This window comes from Sipha flava, unplaced genomic scaffold, assembly GCF_003268045.1.
Source record: "Sipha flava isolate LNK unplaced genomic scaffold, YSA_version1 258_pilon_pilon, whole genome shotgun sequence".
Lineage (NCBI taxonomy): Eukaryota > Metazoa > Arthropoda > Insecta > Hemiptera > Aphididae > Sipha > Sipha flava.
In genome coordinates, this window is record NW_020272917.1 from 2,019,350 (window position 1) to 2,036,489 (window position 17,140).

At 24.9% G+C, this 17,140-nt stretch overlaps 3 protein-coding genes across 6 annotated transcripts in view; 2 read left to right on the forward strand and 1 right to left on the reverse strand.

Moving 5' to 3' along the window:
- The first annotated feature begins 145 nt into the window (after positions 1-145).
- Positions 146-5,745, forward strand: LOC112684792. Its single transcript, XM_025556459.1, has 8 exons — positions 146-296; positions 380-469; positions 3,345-3,480; positions 4,490-4,536; positions 4,613-4,730; positions 4,809-4,900; positions 5,452-5,479; positions 5,541-5,745. Exons 1-8 carry the CDS (start codon positions 243-245, stop codon positions 5,630-5,632), a joined length of 657 nt encoding a protein of 218 aa, XP_025412244.1. The 5' UTR covers positions 146-242; the 3' UTR covers positions 5,633-5,745.
- Positions 5,746-5,768: 23 nt separating this feature from the next.
- On the reverse strand, positions 5,769-11,936 carry LOC112684791 (activator of 90 kDa heat shock protein ATPase homolog 1). Its single transcript, XM_025556458.1, has 9 exons — positions 11,763-11,936; positions 11,544-11,623; positions 10,843-11,119; positions 10,631-10,751; positions 9,972-10,072; positions 9,790-9,900; positions 9,621-9,722; positions 6,152-6,288; positions 5,769-6,081 (listed from the first exon to the last, which is right to left on the reverse strand). The coding sequence occupies exons 2-9, from the start codon at positions 11,621-11,623 to the stop codon at positions 5,997-5,999; spliced, it is 1,014 nt and encodes a 337-aa protein (XP_025412243.1). The 5' UTR covers positions 11,763-11,936; the 3' UTR covers positions 5,769-5,996.
- A 929-nt stretch (positions 11,937-12,865) lies between these two features.
- Positions 12,866-17,140, forward strand: part of LOC112684790 (hrp65 protein-like) — a 23,817-nt gene continuing 19,542 nt past the window's right edge. For 2 of the 4 annotated variants that reach the window (XR_003148736.1, XM_025556456.1), the window contains exon 1: positions 12,866-13,265. Coding sequence is in view for 2 of the 4 variants with exons in the window: in XM_025556456.1 (XP_025412241.1) it covers positions 13,077-13,265 (189 nt within the window). In the remaining 2 variants the exon portion in view is untranslated. The remainder of the gene's footprint in view (positions 13,266-17,140) is intronic. The other 2 variants (XR_003148737.1, XM_025556457.1) reach the window with 1 other exon arrangement.

Genomic DNA, 17,140 nt, shown 5'->3' on the forward strand with positions numbered 1-17,140 from the left:
GTGTATTTTTAACTTCCTGTAGTTAACCTTAACAATGAAAAAATAATAATTCAAACAATTGGTCCAGACCTTGACAAAGATTTAATAACTAATAATTTTCTATTAACTCGTATTGTTATTTTTACTGAAAATATAGACATTTTATTTAAAATTGATGGAACAAGCAAACTTATTTTCAGTGTTCAGATAACTTTCAACTGTTAGCACAATAATTTCACGATAAATATTATTTAACGAGAAAAATGCAAAAAGTGGTTTGTATATGTATTTTCGCAATCATCTGCCAAACAGTATTTGTAAGTTCTTACTCGAATTAAATAAAATCCGTACGAAAAAATATAACACTATAAATAGCTTGTATAAAATAATATACTTATAGATTGCTGGGTTGGAGAGAACATGGAATTTGCGCCAAAAAAGAATGACATATGATGAAGAATGTCGAGCTCTAATGCCCGGACCGGGCAAGGTATATAATAGTACAAGATATTTATGTTAAATATACAGTAGAACTTATAGTAGTATAGAAGTAGTCTTATCCAGACTAACTATTGTCGAGGGTAGTTTAGATAAATAAATTTCCGGGATAATTAGTCTCAGAATGAAACTGTCCATATTTACCTTCAGTCAAAACCATTGTCATTTTATTTTTTTTTCATTCGTTATCACCTTTTCCAACTAAGCTATGAACTATTTCATTATCTGATAGTATGTGGCATCCTAGATCAATTGTGTCCATAAGCAACCACTCATTTAGATTACCTTTATCGCAATCCCATAATACGAAATATGATTACGATTAACGAGTTATTAAAAAAAATAGACCATTTTTTTTCTTGTTTCTTTTAAGTGGATGTCCGGTAGATTGGCGTTCGGATAATTGGAGTTCTACTATAGTTTTAACTTTTAAATAATTTTTAACATTTAAATAATAACCTTATTCTTTATACAGAGGGAATAAATAATAATAATAATAATGCATGACTTCACGATAAAGAATTTGTAAAAAAAATGTCTATAATTTGACATGGCTATATATAATAAACATTATACGTATAACCTTCATTCATAAATATTTCAAATTAATAACTTAAGGAATTATACCTTTATATTTTATATGCATATCAGAGTACATCGAATATTGTAAATAATTATAATTTTACCCATTATTAAATGTAAAGTTCTAAAAATATTGATTTAAAATATATGATTATTAATAAAGTAAAAATTCAGGAGACTAGGGTCCAAATTAATCATACGCATGGTAGGTACGTTGGGTAGTGAATTATATGAATAGTTTGTTACATGGATGCTAATTTCAAAACCCTGTTTATAACGGGATCTATTTTTAATAATATGAAATGTAATCATAACAAATATAGGTACGCCTAGTATCGATCTTACTATGAATTAAGTTACTTTAATAAAAGAAAATATATAATTTCTTAAAGTTCAAACTATATTGAATATGTTTAAAAAATTTCCATACATTTATAATGTTAAGTAAATGTAAATCTTTTTCTTTATCAGCACAAACGTTTTGAATTCATCTACTAATTTTTCAATACTGAATTCTGATGCCATTTTTGCTCCATAAATATTAAAATCCGTGAAAAAGACATTCTTGAACATAGAGTTTCTTAGTTTAGACTGCACAATAGACAATTTAGAAAAACTTCACTCACACGAGCAGCTTGTCATAAGTATTGTTGGAGATTGTGTTAAAGCTTTATTTGAGAGTTAGTTTATTGAAGTTTCAAAATTTTTTTTCCGGTTATTCTATGATAACCAATTCAGCCAAAGTGCATTTTTTTTAGTTGATGACCTTATAATAGATGTTTAGTCAGCCATATTTTTAATAAGCTTAATTTCACAATTTAATGTACTACTTATCCAAATTCAATTTTTCCTTCAAAATTTAAATATCAATACTGTCAAGTTTTCATTGAATTAAATTTCTTGTTGCTGTAATTAAACTTAAAGTTTTATGGCTGAAACGCCGTTTAACCCCAGAAAATATTTCATCTAAAGTTGAAAAAAAGACAAAACATTTTATGCCATTCATTATTTTTCCACAACTAAACGAGAAAAATTTTGAATTTTATAAGATTATTAAATATTATAATTTTATTTTCACTACAAATCTTAGTCTCTTCGTACATTTTTCTTAAATTGTCATTGTCTGTTCTTAGGTTATTTGAAGATTCTTTAAGTGATTGGACTGTCCAAACAGTTGATAAAGAGTTAAATTCAGTTTATTGTAAACTAAAATTACTTAAGGAACTAACTTCCACAAAACAATAAAGTATTTGAATTATACCAAATAAATTAAATACTAAATAAATTTTTTTCCTAATGAATTGACAAGTATTAAGTTTAAACAATGGCCATAGTAATGAACATGCATAACATTAAGACTTGATACTTTTGCTTTGGCTTGAACTCCGTTATAATGTTCAAACAGTTGCAGCATCATCATAATAAACAGCAATAACTGATTGTCAATCTATCCCGACTGGATTAATTGTATCTGTAAGAGCATTGAAAATATACTGCACATTTATTGAAGACATTTTTTTAAGTCCAACTTTAGCTCTTATGGATGATTTAATTTTTATCAGTTTTCTTATAATTTAACACTAGTTTTGTCAAATCTTTCTAAAATTCTGTTTCATTGTACTATCATAAAAGCAATTTCGAGTGATGACAATTTTTTGATAAAATTTGATTCAACCTATCAGAATATTAATAACAATAATGTTAAAATTATACTACAAAGTAAATACTAACTATAGTTAAAACATTGATAAATTTGTATACTTATACCTACAATCATTTTAATCCATCATTAGGTGGTTATTCTTTTATCTCTACTATGATTTAAATTTATTGGCTATAAATGTATCCCAAAGATGTAATATAAGTAAATAAATTATTCTATTACTTCTTAAGAATTCAGTTTTTACCAAAATTCATCAAAAACACACTTGAAAAAAGAAAAACTTAAGAGTTTAGTCGCAAGAAATGGAATTACAGTAATGTAAACTTCTTTTACAGTTTGTCCACAAGTTAGATATTAACATTGGGTTAAAACATTGTTTCCAGACAATTAACAGTTTAATTTTTCTATCTAAATAATTATATTTTTAGACTCAAGTTACTGCTAATGTGTAAATATGCAAAAACAATAACTTAAAATATAATAGTAAATATTGATCTAATTTTTTTTTCATGGTTAAATTTATGATAATTTGTCTAGCAACATGCTAAAATAAATTTGAATTATGACATGGACGTTGAGATATTAATATGATCTAAGTATATATTTTTTCATGTCTTAATAGAAATTAGTTGAATGTTGTCAAATGCCAAATATATTACCTGGTTTGGACAAAGAATGGGAGACATGTTTTGAAACATTTAAACAAATGAAGGACAAGCCAGATTCCAAAGAATATAAAGAAATGGTACACGGAAAAGGTAATTGTATTAAAATATTAATTATAATTAGAGCCCGGATTTATATGCATTTAAAAAGTTTCAAATATAATGCAAATATGCAAAGAAAAAGTGATTAAATATGCAATTATATGCATTATGTTAAGAATTATAAAATGTGATTTAAACCACACTTTTTTACCAAATAAAATTCTAAATATTTTATAAAAACCAAAAAAATTGATAATATCTACTGCTTTATATTTCAAATCATTTAAATCAATCTAAAACTTTCAGGAAACTTAAAAACGAGAATACATATAAAAAAAAAATAACTAAAAATCAATATTTTAGATTTTATAAATATTTTAGATCATTTGAAGTTACCTACTGTAAAAAAACTAATAGAAAACTTAAAAAAAAAAAATTCAAATCTTTTAAAATAGTATTTTTTAAACTTAATACCTATGATGTCTATTCATGCTCTATTTGAGGCAATTACAAAATTTACTGTAAATATAAATAATTTATTAAAAACCATTTAATATGCATTTATGAACAAATATGCAGTATAAAATTTGATGTTTAAATTTGGTGTGATATGAATCGTGGATATTACAAACCTCTATAGACGTGCATACACATAGTACAAACATGCAAATACATATAAACACGGGCTCTAATTATAATATATTATTTATATTTTTTTAAGAGGCAAACGTTTTTTAAAAAATTGCTTATTATTTGATATTAAACTTTTTACAACTTTATAAAAACTCACAATATAATGTTGACTTAGCACTTAACCTTATCAGAATACAAAATATTGATAAAATTGCAATTTTGAAATAAATATGGTGATATTCAGTATTAATGTAAAAATTAAATATAATTCTTTGCCAACTGATTTAATAATAATATAAACAATCAAATTTACTCATTATGAATGTACACTATGTTACATACTCGTATACCTACAAAATATAACAAAGTGTATTGATAGATGTATTGAATTTCTAGGTTTAATCATAATACAATTTGTTTATTGCAGATCCCCCATGTCTATTTCAATGTATTTTTATACAATCTGGATTGGTTGTAAGTAGTAAAAAACTTCAGAATCAATTAACGTTGTTATACATACATTTGACATTTTTGCTTATTATAAATTCAGGCTAATGATGGAAAACTTAACAAAGACAAGATAATTAAAAAAATGAGTGAAGGAATGAACAATGATGAAAAATGGAAGTCTTTGTGGCAGCCTAAATTCAATAAATGTTATGATGAAAGTAAAGCTTACTTATATTTGTTCTTTAATTTTTAGTTTACTTTGTAGATTAATTTTTAATAACTTTTTCCTATTTTAGCTGAACATGAGGAAAAAAATCCTAATCCCATGGTTATAATGAACACTCCTGCAGGAAGATTGATGAAATGCTTTTTGAGAGATATGTACATGGTAAAAATTATAATTTTTATATACTTATTTCAGTTAAACAATTGTTAAAATATTTACTGTTTTTGTCAAAGTTTAAATAATTATTATAATTATTGACACTAATATCAAATGTATTTGCATATAATTAATTATTTATAGTTTTATAAAAACAATCTACATACATTAATGTATATAAGTGGTTGTTTAAAAACTTAAATTTTTTCAATTTTATAAAGCAGTGGAAAAATCCAACTTTTACAATAGAGATTTACAATTAATAATAAGGTCAAAACATTTTTTTTTTTTTTTTAACAATTTAATACCTGTTTTAATAAGTGTTAAATAAAATAATATAAGTAAAAAATTAGTTTTATTGTATAATAAAAATATACTGATCAAAGCAAAATAAGGAATTCATTTATATAATTATCTTAATACACTTGCTTTAAACCAGATATTTCAAAAATACTGACTATAAATGTATTCATTTTTAAAACTAAATATTATATTGAGTGTAAATTAATATTTATTAAACTATAATACTAATATACATATTATTCTGTATTTCACAGAATTGTCCAAAAGATGTGTGGGTTGAAAGTAAGTATAGTAATGTTGTAAATTTTTGTTTATAATTAAATTTTTTTTTTTTCTTTAATAGGTACCGAGTGTACAAATATGAAAAAGCTAGTAGAGAACTGTCCTGCAATGCCACCTCCAGTATTTAAAACCCCTCCAATATTGATTCATTAAAAGAATACTGTTAGTTGTAAAAATTACTTAGGTAAAGCAAATCACAATATATTATTTCAAAATGGATGTATGGATCAAACAATAAATAATACACTTTAGAAATTAAAAAAAAAAAAAACAGTTTTTTTATTTACTTAATTTAAATTCTGTAGATAACATTAAATTGTAGAAGACTGAAATTGAAAATTGAAGAGAGTTTTAACCTAAGTCATTAACATCTATAAGGACTGTAAGTAACGTTTGAAAATGTGTTACAATATTTTAAAGTAATCACATAAACGAGCAAAGTGCAAAACATTTTTAAAGTCGAATATTTTTCCAAAATAAATACAAAAAATTATATTAAAGAATTCAGTGTTCAACCTCATAATAATATGCCATAACCAAAAGTTCTTTTAATGGGCGTAAAGTAATACCTCTCCCAATTTTGACGAGTAACAGCTTCATCACTGAAAAAATAATTGAATATTAATTATAATACCACAAATAATAAATAGATATTTATCTAATATTTTTTACCTTTTAGGCACTCCTACAAGAGTAACTTTAACTTTTGTGTGGTCTTCTTGCTGATTTATATTAACAGTTACAGTAGAATACAACCAATCAGGCCATTGCTTAGTTCTCCAATTTTTGACAATTTTTTTACCGGGACACTATATAAATTATAGATTTAATCAACAATTGAGTCATCTTCAATGATATTTTTTTTGAATACTTATTTTTTAATTTTCACAATCTTTAATCATAATATATCAAACTATTATGGAATCGACAAAAATAAATAATAATTTTGAATTTATTTACTTAGAATATATAAATACAAAAAAAATTAAAATTTTTCTTAAGATATAAGAATAATTAAAACAAATTAAAAATTTAAAATAACAACATTTTCAACATATCAAATTTCTGTCATTTAATGTATATCTTATCATTGTAGAACTATTTGAAATTCTATACTGAAGTATGGCTGACTTCAAAAATTCAAGTAACATTTTACCATATATTAATTTAAACATTCTAATTGTTATTTCTTTATAATGTATGCTATTTATTGATTAAATCAAACTTAAGAGGTTGAAGATTGATTTCGAAGTTGAATTTTTTTTTTTTTTTTTATAATGTAAAATAAAAATGAGAACTTAAAGTAGTCATCATTTATACAACCATAACATTGTGAGCAAAGTATTTGTTATTTAACATCATTTACATTTACTTAAAACTAAAATATCTACCAAATTTAACTTCAACAAAAGCCATGAACTTGGTTCATTTATATTAACCTTCAGAACTAAGCCTCAGAAGTTTAGAAGTTTCATATTATTTTATGTTCTCAATTTATAACAAATCAAACTATAAATTCAAGTCAAATAATTGATTAAAAAAATCAAAAATTCTAAATGTATATTTCATTGATTTCAAGAAAAGTACAAATTTTATTGATTTTCATACACATATATTTTATATTAGTTATTTTTTAAACCTATGTGTTTCATATAATATTAAATAAATATAAAACTCAAATTTATTCCTTGTATTTATTTGATGTCACCATTGCAGAAATGCGTAAAATTATACATAATTAATTATAATTAATAATAATTAATACATAATTTTCATTTAACAACTTTGTGACAAGCATTAGTCCCTGTTACGTTAATATGCCAAAATACTATTTTAGACGTATTAAGAGTTATCATAAATTAAAATTAATTATATAAGTAATTATAAACTATTAAATTGTTTATACGCAATTCACATTTGACAGTTTTGTACTAGGAGAAGTCATACTTAAAACTTGCTTAACTTTTTACTGAATCAAACAAAAAATCTACTTCTTCTAATAATTTGTACTAGCACTGATTATAAATACTATAGTAACAATGGTATTAAATATTGATGATAGCAAATATCTAATAAACAAAAATTCTAACAATAAGTTCAGAATATTTCTTAAGAAGTAAACATTTCATGCTATACTTAGTGAAAAAAACGTAGAGGAAAGAATACATGATTTCAATAACAAATATGTTTGAAATTAATAAGTTAACATATAACTAGGAAAAAATATGGTGTTAATAGATAAAACCTTAATGGCACACAATTATTCACACTTCATGTGTTAAAGTACATTTACATGCCATGAATTTTAATCAAATGAAACCCATTTATTTTTAAATATTAATTAGTTTTGAGATCATATTTACAACACCTAATACCTTCCTACTCAATTCCACGCTGAATGTTTCAAACAATTTTGAAAACTATGTAAGATGTGATGAGCAACAAAGTGAATTACTTATCAAATTTTGTAAACTAATTTTCCATATCACATTCAGAAATATTGATGGAACTTTTTAAGGTAATTCTTTAAATGAGGAAATAAGTTGATACATTTTCATTTATCATCTCTATCTGGATTAATATGATGAATCCATAAACTGCAGTTGCTACTGGTCTGATTTAAAACATGTATTATCATAGCTGTTTCTTCTGCCTCTTCAGACAGGGATGGATCATGATCATAAGGGATAAAAATTCTGGCATGGCCCTTTTATCCAAAACAATTAAATTTTTTTTATTCTGATTCAGTAATTTGTAATAAATATTTAATAAAATGAAACATATCTTCATAAATGTTAATCAACGATAATATAAAAAATTTCCTTTAACATGCGGCCCAGAGTTATTGTCCCACTTTTCTTTGATTCAGCCCTGCTGTAAGATGAACTTGTGAAATATAATATTGTTACATATAAAATAATTACTACTTAGATACACTTAATTTGAAAAACAATAGTAAAACAAAACAATGAATTTACCAACGTAAGTATTTGTTTCACTTATTTTATCATGTTTGCTATCCCTAATGTACTGTATATAATGTGTACAGTACAATATTACACATATTACTACGGCATGGATTATAATGACGTGTTAACACATTGCATATAAATGGTATGACCCTACCTTAAAATAATACAAAAAACATGTTTGGCACACGGATTGCATAGAGTTGTGAAAAAAGTTTGAATACATTATCATACAATTATTAAATTAGTAACAAGTATAAAGCATATAATTTTCATAAGTCCCTAAATTAACTATATCATCTAATTAAAAATTAAACCCTAAAATACCTCTTCTTCCAGAGCTCATTTTAATTAATTTGGAAATTTGGTCTAATGCCATGTCATATTATTGCAAATAAATTAACCAACCTAATGATTTAATGGAACACATAACACTTTAACCCAGTGCTGTATGAAAAAAAAAAAAAAAAAACTAAACATTTAACAATGATTGTTTAGTGGAATCAAATATTATCTTAAATTTGTATAGTTTTCACTAAGAAAGTGACATTAACTAACATTTATTTATATATTAATTTATTTTGTAAATAAGTTTAGTCATTTCAAATTGAAAGATATTGGTGGTTCAAAGCAATAAATAACTTAAAAATTATTATAAAATATGAATATTTGTGCGTATTTAGCTTTTTAATGTATATTTTACCTTTAATAAGGCCTAGAACTTCTAAGCCCTACTCATAGCAAAAACTGTGTGAACTTAAAAAAAATTAACTTTGACAAATATAAGAATACTAAGAGAAACTGAACACAGAGATAAAACATTTTTAACGATGAGTTAATTATTTGTATTAGGTTTGCTATACTCAGTAAATATAATATTCATGGTACTTGAATTTTTGAGGACAAATATATGATTACTCTAATCACGACTCAAAATAAATAATAAATAATATATTTATAATAACATTATAGTATATATTAAATTAAATTTAGTGTTTATACAATGTTCATGTCTCATAATAATAATTATTCTATTTATTTTTGAACTAAAAATATATTAAAAACAATTTTCATTGAAAATATATATTCATTCAAAATATTAATAAATTATCAAGTATCATTGAAGACACCTCAAGTAAGTATAGTAACTTTTTTTCTCTTTAATTACTTACAAGTTCAATAAATTCACCAGTTATGTTTCCATCAAACAATTGAAACTTTCCACCTTTAACTGCTTGAAATTTAACAGATTGATGAGTAAAGGCTGATACAAGCTACAGAAAAACAATACTTTGTATAAATAAAATTATAAATAATTACTTATAAAATTGGTATACTTACATCAGGTGTAGTGAGCACATTGTAAAAATCATCACCAGAACATTGAAATACAACATCCATAACAACAGTAGTAGTATCTATTTTAGATTTAGTATTATCTTCTTTTGCCCCCTGTAAAACAAAATCCAAGAATTAAATCAATAATTAATATTTATATAAGTAACTTAATTTAACAGTCTTACGTTTTCAGAATTGTGAATTCTATTCAATGATTCTTTGGACAGTTTAAGTTTTGAAGAATTCTCAATGTCTTTTTTTGGTAAAATCATGCCTTTGGAAAATTCTATAAAACATAATACAAAAAAAAAAAAAAAAAAAAAGAAAAGGATTTAGAAACAATTTAATAGCATTCTATATTCCATTCCAGAACTAAAGAAAAGTATGATAGATGTATCATACCAAAAGTTCACTACAAAAATTCAAAAAAAATCATGTCAATTTAGATAAATATTTTTTTAAGATAGATATTTAAGATAAATATATTTTTTTTTTAAACAATAAGACACTTTCTTAAATCCTATGTAACAATACTTCATTGAAATCAAACTTAGTAGTATTAACTATCAAAACTCAAAATATAACACTCAAATATTCTTGTACTCCTAACGTTAATCTTATTAGATAAAACATGCTTAGAGAAAGAAACTGATAGAAATTAAACAGTAAATATAAATGACATATGATCAAAATTCTATGTTAGTCAAAAAGTAATAATTGTTATTAGCATTAGCTAACATAATTTATTTAACTTTTTACTCTAATTTCATATTTTTCTTCTCAATCACTATACATATTAATAAAACAATGGAAGTATACTGCACATAATATTTTATATCAATACCTTCTTTTAAATCCTTAATATATTGTTCCAATTGATCACGAATTTTACTTCGTCCATGATGATAAAGAAAATCTTTTACTATATTTGCTTCATTTGAAATTTCTTTCAATGAAATATTAATCTAGAAATAAATGAATTCATAAATAATGAAGTCTACAAATACATAAAACTATAACAATGATGCATGATTTAAAACACGATCAGCATTATACCTCAATTTCAGATACACTATTTTCTTCACTCAAATTTGGTATATTAATGGTGCCTTCAATACATTTATCAAAACCACTTAATTGTCCTTTCCAAGCTAATGTTAAATCCCATTCATAAAAAAATATTAGCTTTCCCTTTCGATTATTAGCAACAGCTTCTCCTTCACAAGTTTCAATGTTTACAATTTCACATCTCGCTACATCATTTTCTAAAATCATACCAACCAATAAAGCATTAAGTTTGTCTTTTGACCACTGACATGCATTTTTTTCAGTCCTAAAATAAAAATAGTTCAAATTAATAAAGCATAAAATTATAATATTTAATTATGATATATTACTTAAATATATGAAATATTATACTATAATTAGGATAAACAGCATAACATTTCAAAATCAAATCACTTGACATAAATCATCAGAATAAGTAAATTCAATTTTATATCAAACAAAATATCACAAATACATATGTATTATACGTCAATTAGAAATTATACAGTAAAACCAAAAATAGATTAGGTAATAAAAATAATACGTATTTATGTAAGATAAATATAATAGGTATTATAATTAGTTTCAAATCAAAATTAACTCTACAAGTTCAATCAAAAATACAAAATTAAATTCAATCCTATAGTAACAAATTAATAATCTAAATCATCAACACAAATTTTAAGATTTGGTTATTTAAAAAAAATTACCAGTGCCAATTATTAACATTGGTGGCGTCTGGACGTTCCTCAACAATCCATCGAGGGTCTCCTTCTCCCCATTTAGCCATCTGAAAAATTATATGAATATAACATGTAAAGAAAATTCATAAAAAATGAACATATTATCAATGGAAACATTTAAATGAGCATAACAGACACGAAATTTAATTTAAGTTTATAAATATACGAATAAAATAATTGTCTTACTATGAAAAAAAATGGAACAACTAAAAAACAACTGTAAATAATTAATAAAATTTGAAATACTAAAAAATAGGTTTTTCGTGGAAATTTGAGTATACACCGCCAAAAGAATTAATGAGTAAATTGAAAACCTGTGGTGAAGCACACTAGCGCCTTTTGGGACATTCTTAATGAAAATTGAATTATGGAAAATTCTAGAATCATCTAACAGTGTGACCAAGATGATAAGATACATGTCCAAAGACACTAGACTATTGATGATTCAAACCAAAATCGAAAAAGATGAAATTAAAATTGAAGTCTGGGACGTGCCTGGAAATTTTTTTCGTTGGGATGTTCAATATTTTTACAACTGCGTATTCAAATGTATTTATTTAAAAAAATAAAAATTTTGATAATAAAAAATTTTAAAATACAATATCGACTTTGAATATATAAAAACCCTGGCAAATATTTATAATAACAAACTTAAATTATATACAAACATTAAGCAATACTTTATTCTAAATTCGTTAAAATTTCGGAGAGAGGGGTGTAACACCCAACCATCGCCCCTAAGCATGCCACTAGTTGAAATATAGTAGAACGTAGTAGATGCCCGTCATAGGCATATAACCTAACATTTATATGTCTATGGTGTTATAATTCTCATTAACGTACCAATAATTAAATTAAAAATGTAAATCAAAGTAAAAACAACTTTTTAATAATGTATTAGGTTAAATACTTATCAATAAATTGTCTGTTAAACACATGTTTGACAAGTAAAATTCGGCAAATCAAATTTCAAATTATTTCTAATATCCAATTACCAGATCAATCTATATAGAGAGTGTTGATAAGGTATTTCAATACTTATTAGTATTAATAAATAATAAAAATAATTACAATACTTTTTAACTTATTTAAAAGTTCAGTTAGTATAATATAAAATAAAAAAAAAAAAAAAACCGTATTTCATACATTTTTACTGATCGTCGGTGAGTGGCAAATTTCGAAAAAGATCCCATAAAGTGCTTGTGAATGTATTGTGACTGTTGGCGAGCCTGTTGCCGGCAACGGCGTCATCTCCCACTTTAAGCCGGATGCCCCGTACATTGAGTCCACTACCCCCGTCACCGGACTAGACGCAGCCATTTCCGTCTCCGTCCCCTAACCGTGTGTCTGTGCGTGTGTATTCATCGTGGTCGGCCATTTTCTCTCAAATCGTTGTTGTCTGCTTCATACGTGCTTCTTATAAGTTCTAATTGTTGTGTTCAAGTATTCAACGTATTTCCATTCTTTTGTATTGTGTCTGTTGATTCCAAGCTATACGTGATGGCACAGATAAAAGACGAGAAACTTGACACGTCGATAAACAACGGACCGAACACACACCACGGTCCGAATATCAATCAAAAGCCAAAAGAAGAATTCCATGGTGGCCGCGGTGGAAGAGGCAACCGTTTTCAACCGTATGGTGGCCCCAACAGAGACCGCAAAGGAGGACCGAGGGACAATAACATGGTAATTTATTATTTTAACGTCCTTAGTGTGACTATGCCCCCTCTCCTCTTGACGGACGTTTCGATTTGCATTTTTAAGTTTATATTTCGTTCATTAAAGTCATGAACTGCGTACATTATGATATAAGTGTTCGATATATTTTATATAATTCTTTATGAGTGTAACCGTATTCTGCTAAAGATGTAATTATTTAAAACTTAGTTTTATTGCCATACATGATATGTGGAGTTTGATTCTTAAGTTATCCGTGTTCGTGTTATTGTACTAACTTAATATTACTGGAGTTACATATCTAGACAATCTATTGTACTGTCTAATATTAAGTTATGTAACATCACTTGAATACAGTTGAATACAGCTTGAGGAGTTATGAACACATGGCTTGATTCTTCACTTGTTTAATGAGGTGATTTTATGTAAATTTCGTTACAAAATAAAATTATTTTATTTTAAATTTCTTAACTTTTTCATAACAACATCACTTTCTATACTTCAATATATAGTAAACAATTTAAAGGACCAATTTTATGTATTAGGTTTAAACAAACTACTTTTTATGAATGTTTTTACAATATTTTCATTGATAGATTTGTTATAGCAAACCGGAAACTAAATTTTAAGGGTATTAATTTTAACTTCAAATATACTAGATCCTTGATATTTACAATGTAAACTGTATAATTTTAGGTTAAAGGTTTCTGAACTAGTTTCTCTTTTTTTTTTTTAGTAGACTGAATTTACTATACCTAACAAATACCTAATATAGTTGAATAAATATAGAAAACCATTAATTTTATTAATTCTGCTCAATAGTAAATATTATTAATTTAAAAATTATAATATCAATTTAAGTGAAATAATTGTGTTATGCAATATACAGTACTTATTTTTTATATGAGTATGTGATATTTACCATTGCATTAATATCTATATCAAGTGCATACTTATGTACTATGTATCATTAGAATTAAACTTAACGTGATTTATTATTTATATGATCTTCAATAAGTCAAATAATTATGTACCTATTTATGAAATTATCTTTTAATAATTAAAATAATAAAAATTTATTTTATATATAATCTTAAAAATTCTAAAAGGGTCTATACAAATAGTATAAAGTCAAAGATTTTTGATTTCTGTAATATATATAATGTTCAATCTAAATGTTAAACAAAATTAAGTAATAAGGTATGTCTATAACCTGAAGTATTATGTAACGACATTTCCAGGCTGGGTATATTGCTAATTTATATATAATAAAAAAAAAGGTATTTTTCTGTTATCCTTACTACCGCGACTACTCAATTCTGTTATCTCGACTACTATAGTACTATCCAGATTCCGTATTTTAATACATAATACACGTCATGAATTGCCATTTATATTATAATGTATATTATAGTGTTTTCCATCTATTTAATACGTTGACTGCCATACGGTTGCCGGCTGCCTCAGAGTTATTTATTTCTATAATGCTGTACGTATATTATGGGTAACATTCGTAAAATGTACCAATAAGCCTACAAATACGATTCCGATATCAATTGGTTTATTTTTTTTTAAGATTCTTATTTAATTATAATAATAGTATGGCCTCGTGGTGCCAACTTAATACATAGTTTTATTAGATGCCATATGGCTGCCGACGGGCTAATGTTAAATTGTCAACTATTATTAAGTTTTTTTATATTGTAAAAATGAGTTCTCGATCAAAATGATTTAAAGTCTGTGACTAAAGTGTTGTGGGAACTTTTAGATGACTTATAGATGACGACTTTAGTTCTTTTAGTGAAGTTGATTTTATAATAGAATTACAACTTAATGTAAGAAATGTGATGTGTATATGTGTGTGGATTGTTTTATGAAACATCATAAAAATGAAAAATAATTAAGCAAATAACAAACATTATTCTTAGTATTTAATTATTAAGTTTTATTAAAAATAAAAATTTATTTTAGAAGTTTTAAGTAAAATTTATTGTTTAATTTGATGTTCAGTTAGAGTAATAAAAATTATGACTAAAAAACATCGTACATGGGTGTACAATATACTGAGAGAATGGCAATTTCTTCCACTATGTCGCAATTTGAATTTAAAAGATATAACTACAGCACCAACATATTTATTGTTATTCCAAAATTTAGGGAATTTACGGCAGCCCGTGGCCATATGGCTTCCTATGAATGATATAGTGCGGCCTAAAAATTATCGATACGCCATTATTTTTATGTACCCACAGGCGGCTGCGTGGCGGTCATTGTGTTAATTACACAACACTTGTGTAGTGATAATATCATACCCCACGGGTGTACCTAGCTAATGTGCTTCACTGGCGTATTAAGTGGAACATGATAACATGTTCAATTTACACTGGTCAGTCGAATGCTGTTAAAAATACCATTTCAAATTTGGTTTATTCTAAATATATATTGTTTTTATTTTACTATTTCATACCTTTTACCTAATTAATTTAGCATAGATGCTGTTGAATTCGTTGAGGTTCAGTTCCATTTAAATAATAAAATATATTACTTTTGAATACCAACAGATATGATGCAATTAAATCTCTCATCAAGTATGTATTTATAATCAATTTATGAAATCGGGTTCATCTAGGATGTACCGGTAGTTGTGATAACAGAATTGAGTGTTGCAATAGTCGTGGCATTGAGCGGTAGTAGGGATAACAGAAATGTACAAAAAAAAGTATATAAGGTATTATTTATAACAGAACTATAGAATAGTTAAGTATGATGATGTTCATTAATTATCACCAAGATCTTTGAATTTTTATGATATAAATTATATGCAATCTGATTTAGATATATTTGATATAAGGTAATAAAAATATATTTAAATTAATACATTATTTAATTCAGTAACTATAAACATATTTTTATATGGCAATTAATAAAAACTGTCAATACTATTTTAAAATGTATTTTTATTAATTCTGAAAATTATTACTATTAATTAATCATCGCTCAAATACAAAATAAGAATTTTTGAAATTTTGAAATTCTTGTTATGTGATGAAAACATAGTTCATTTGAATCACAATGAAATTATTTATGCAATTGTCTTATGAATCAATTCGTCTATATGAAACATGAAAAATATAATTATTTATAAAATGACCCATTTTTTAAATTGTATTATGTTAATAGTGTCCTGTTTGATAGGAAACATAACAATTTTTTAGTAATTATATTTTATATCTTTATATACTGTATATTACTGATGACAATATTTTTATCACCACCCTCTGAAAGAAATAATTATGATCTGTAATTCTGAATAAGTAATTTTTCATTATGAACTTTTTGTCACGCTTATAATATATTTAAATTAGATATTTATGTGCCAATTTTATTTATGAAATAAAGTATCAAGAAAATAAATTGTCCTTCTAGGGGAAACAAGTAATTTTATTTCATATGGATGAGTGTTGGCATTATAGACACAAATGTCTATTGGAAGTATATAAAATTATTTTTTCTATTTATTTGATTATTAATTAACTACTATTATGATGATTATTTATAAATATATACTACCAAGATCTTTGAGTCTATGTGATAATTATAAAACCTGAATATAATAATTTTATCTATTAATTGTGCTTTAATATTTGTTTTAAAATATATATGAAATAATTACAAGTATGAAAAATTTTACATTAATTTTACTAGATGTAATAAAATGTATGCAGAAAGAAAATTTTAGAAGAAATCTGAGTAATACTTAACGTTTACCTCTAATAACTCTTATCATTATTTTATATAAATATATACTAACTATTTTATACTAAAATATGTATAAAATCTGATTATCATTTGATGACAATCGTTTTATCACCACCCACCTCTGA

Coding starts and splice junctions, on each gene's coding strand:
- LOC112684792 (XM_025556459.1), top strand. CDS start 243: ATGCAAAAAGTGGTTTGTATATGTATTTTCGCAATCATCTGCCAAACA. Junction 3,481..4,489: donor AGAAATGGTACACGGAAAAG/GTAATTGTATTA, acceptor TGTTTATTGCAG/ATCCCCCATGTCTATTTCAA. Junction 4,537..4,612: donor TTATACAATCTGGATTGGTT/GTAAGTAGTAAA, acceptor TTATAAATTCAG/GCTAATGATGGAAAACTTAA.
- LOC112684791 (XM_025556458.1), bottom strand. CDS start 11,623: ATGGCTAAATGGGGAGAAGGAGACCCTCGATGGATTGTTGAGGAACGT. Junction 10,073..10,630: donor TATTAAGGATTTAAAAGAAG/GTATTGATATAA, acceptor TATGTTTTATAG/AATTTTCCAAAGGCATGATT. Junction 6,289..9,620: donor CTGGTGAATTTATTGAACTT/GTAAGTAATTAA, acceptor TAATTTATATAG/TGTCCCGGTAAAAAAATTGT.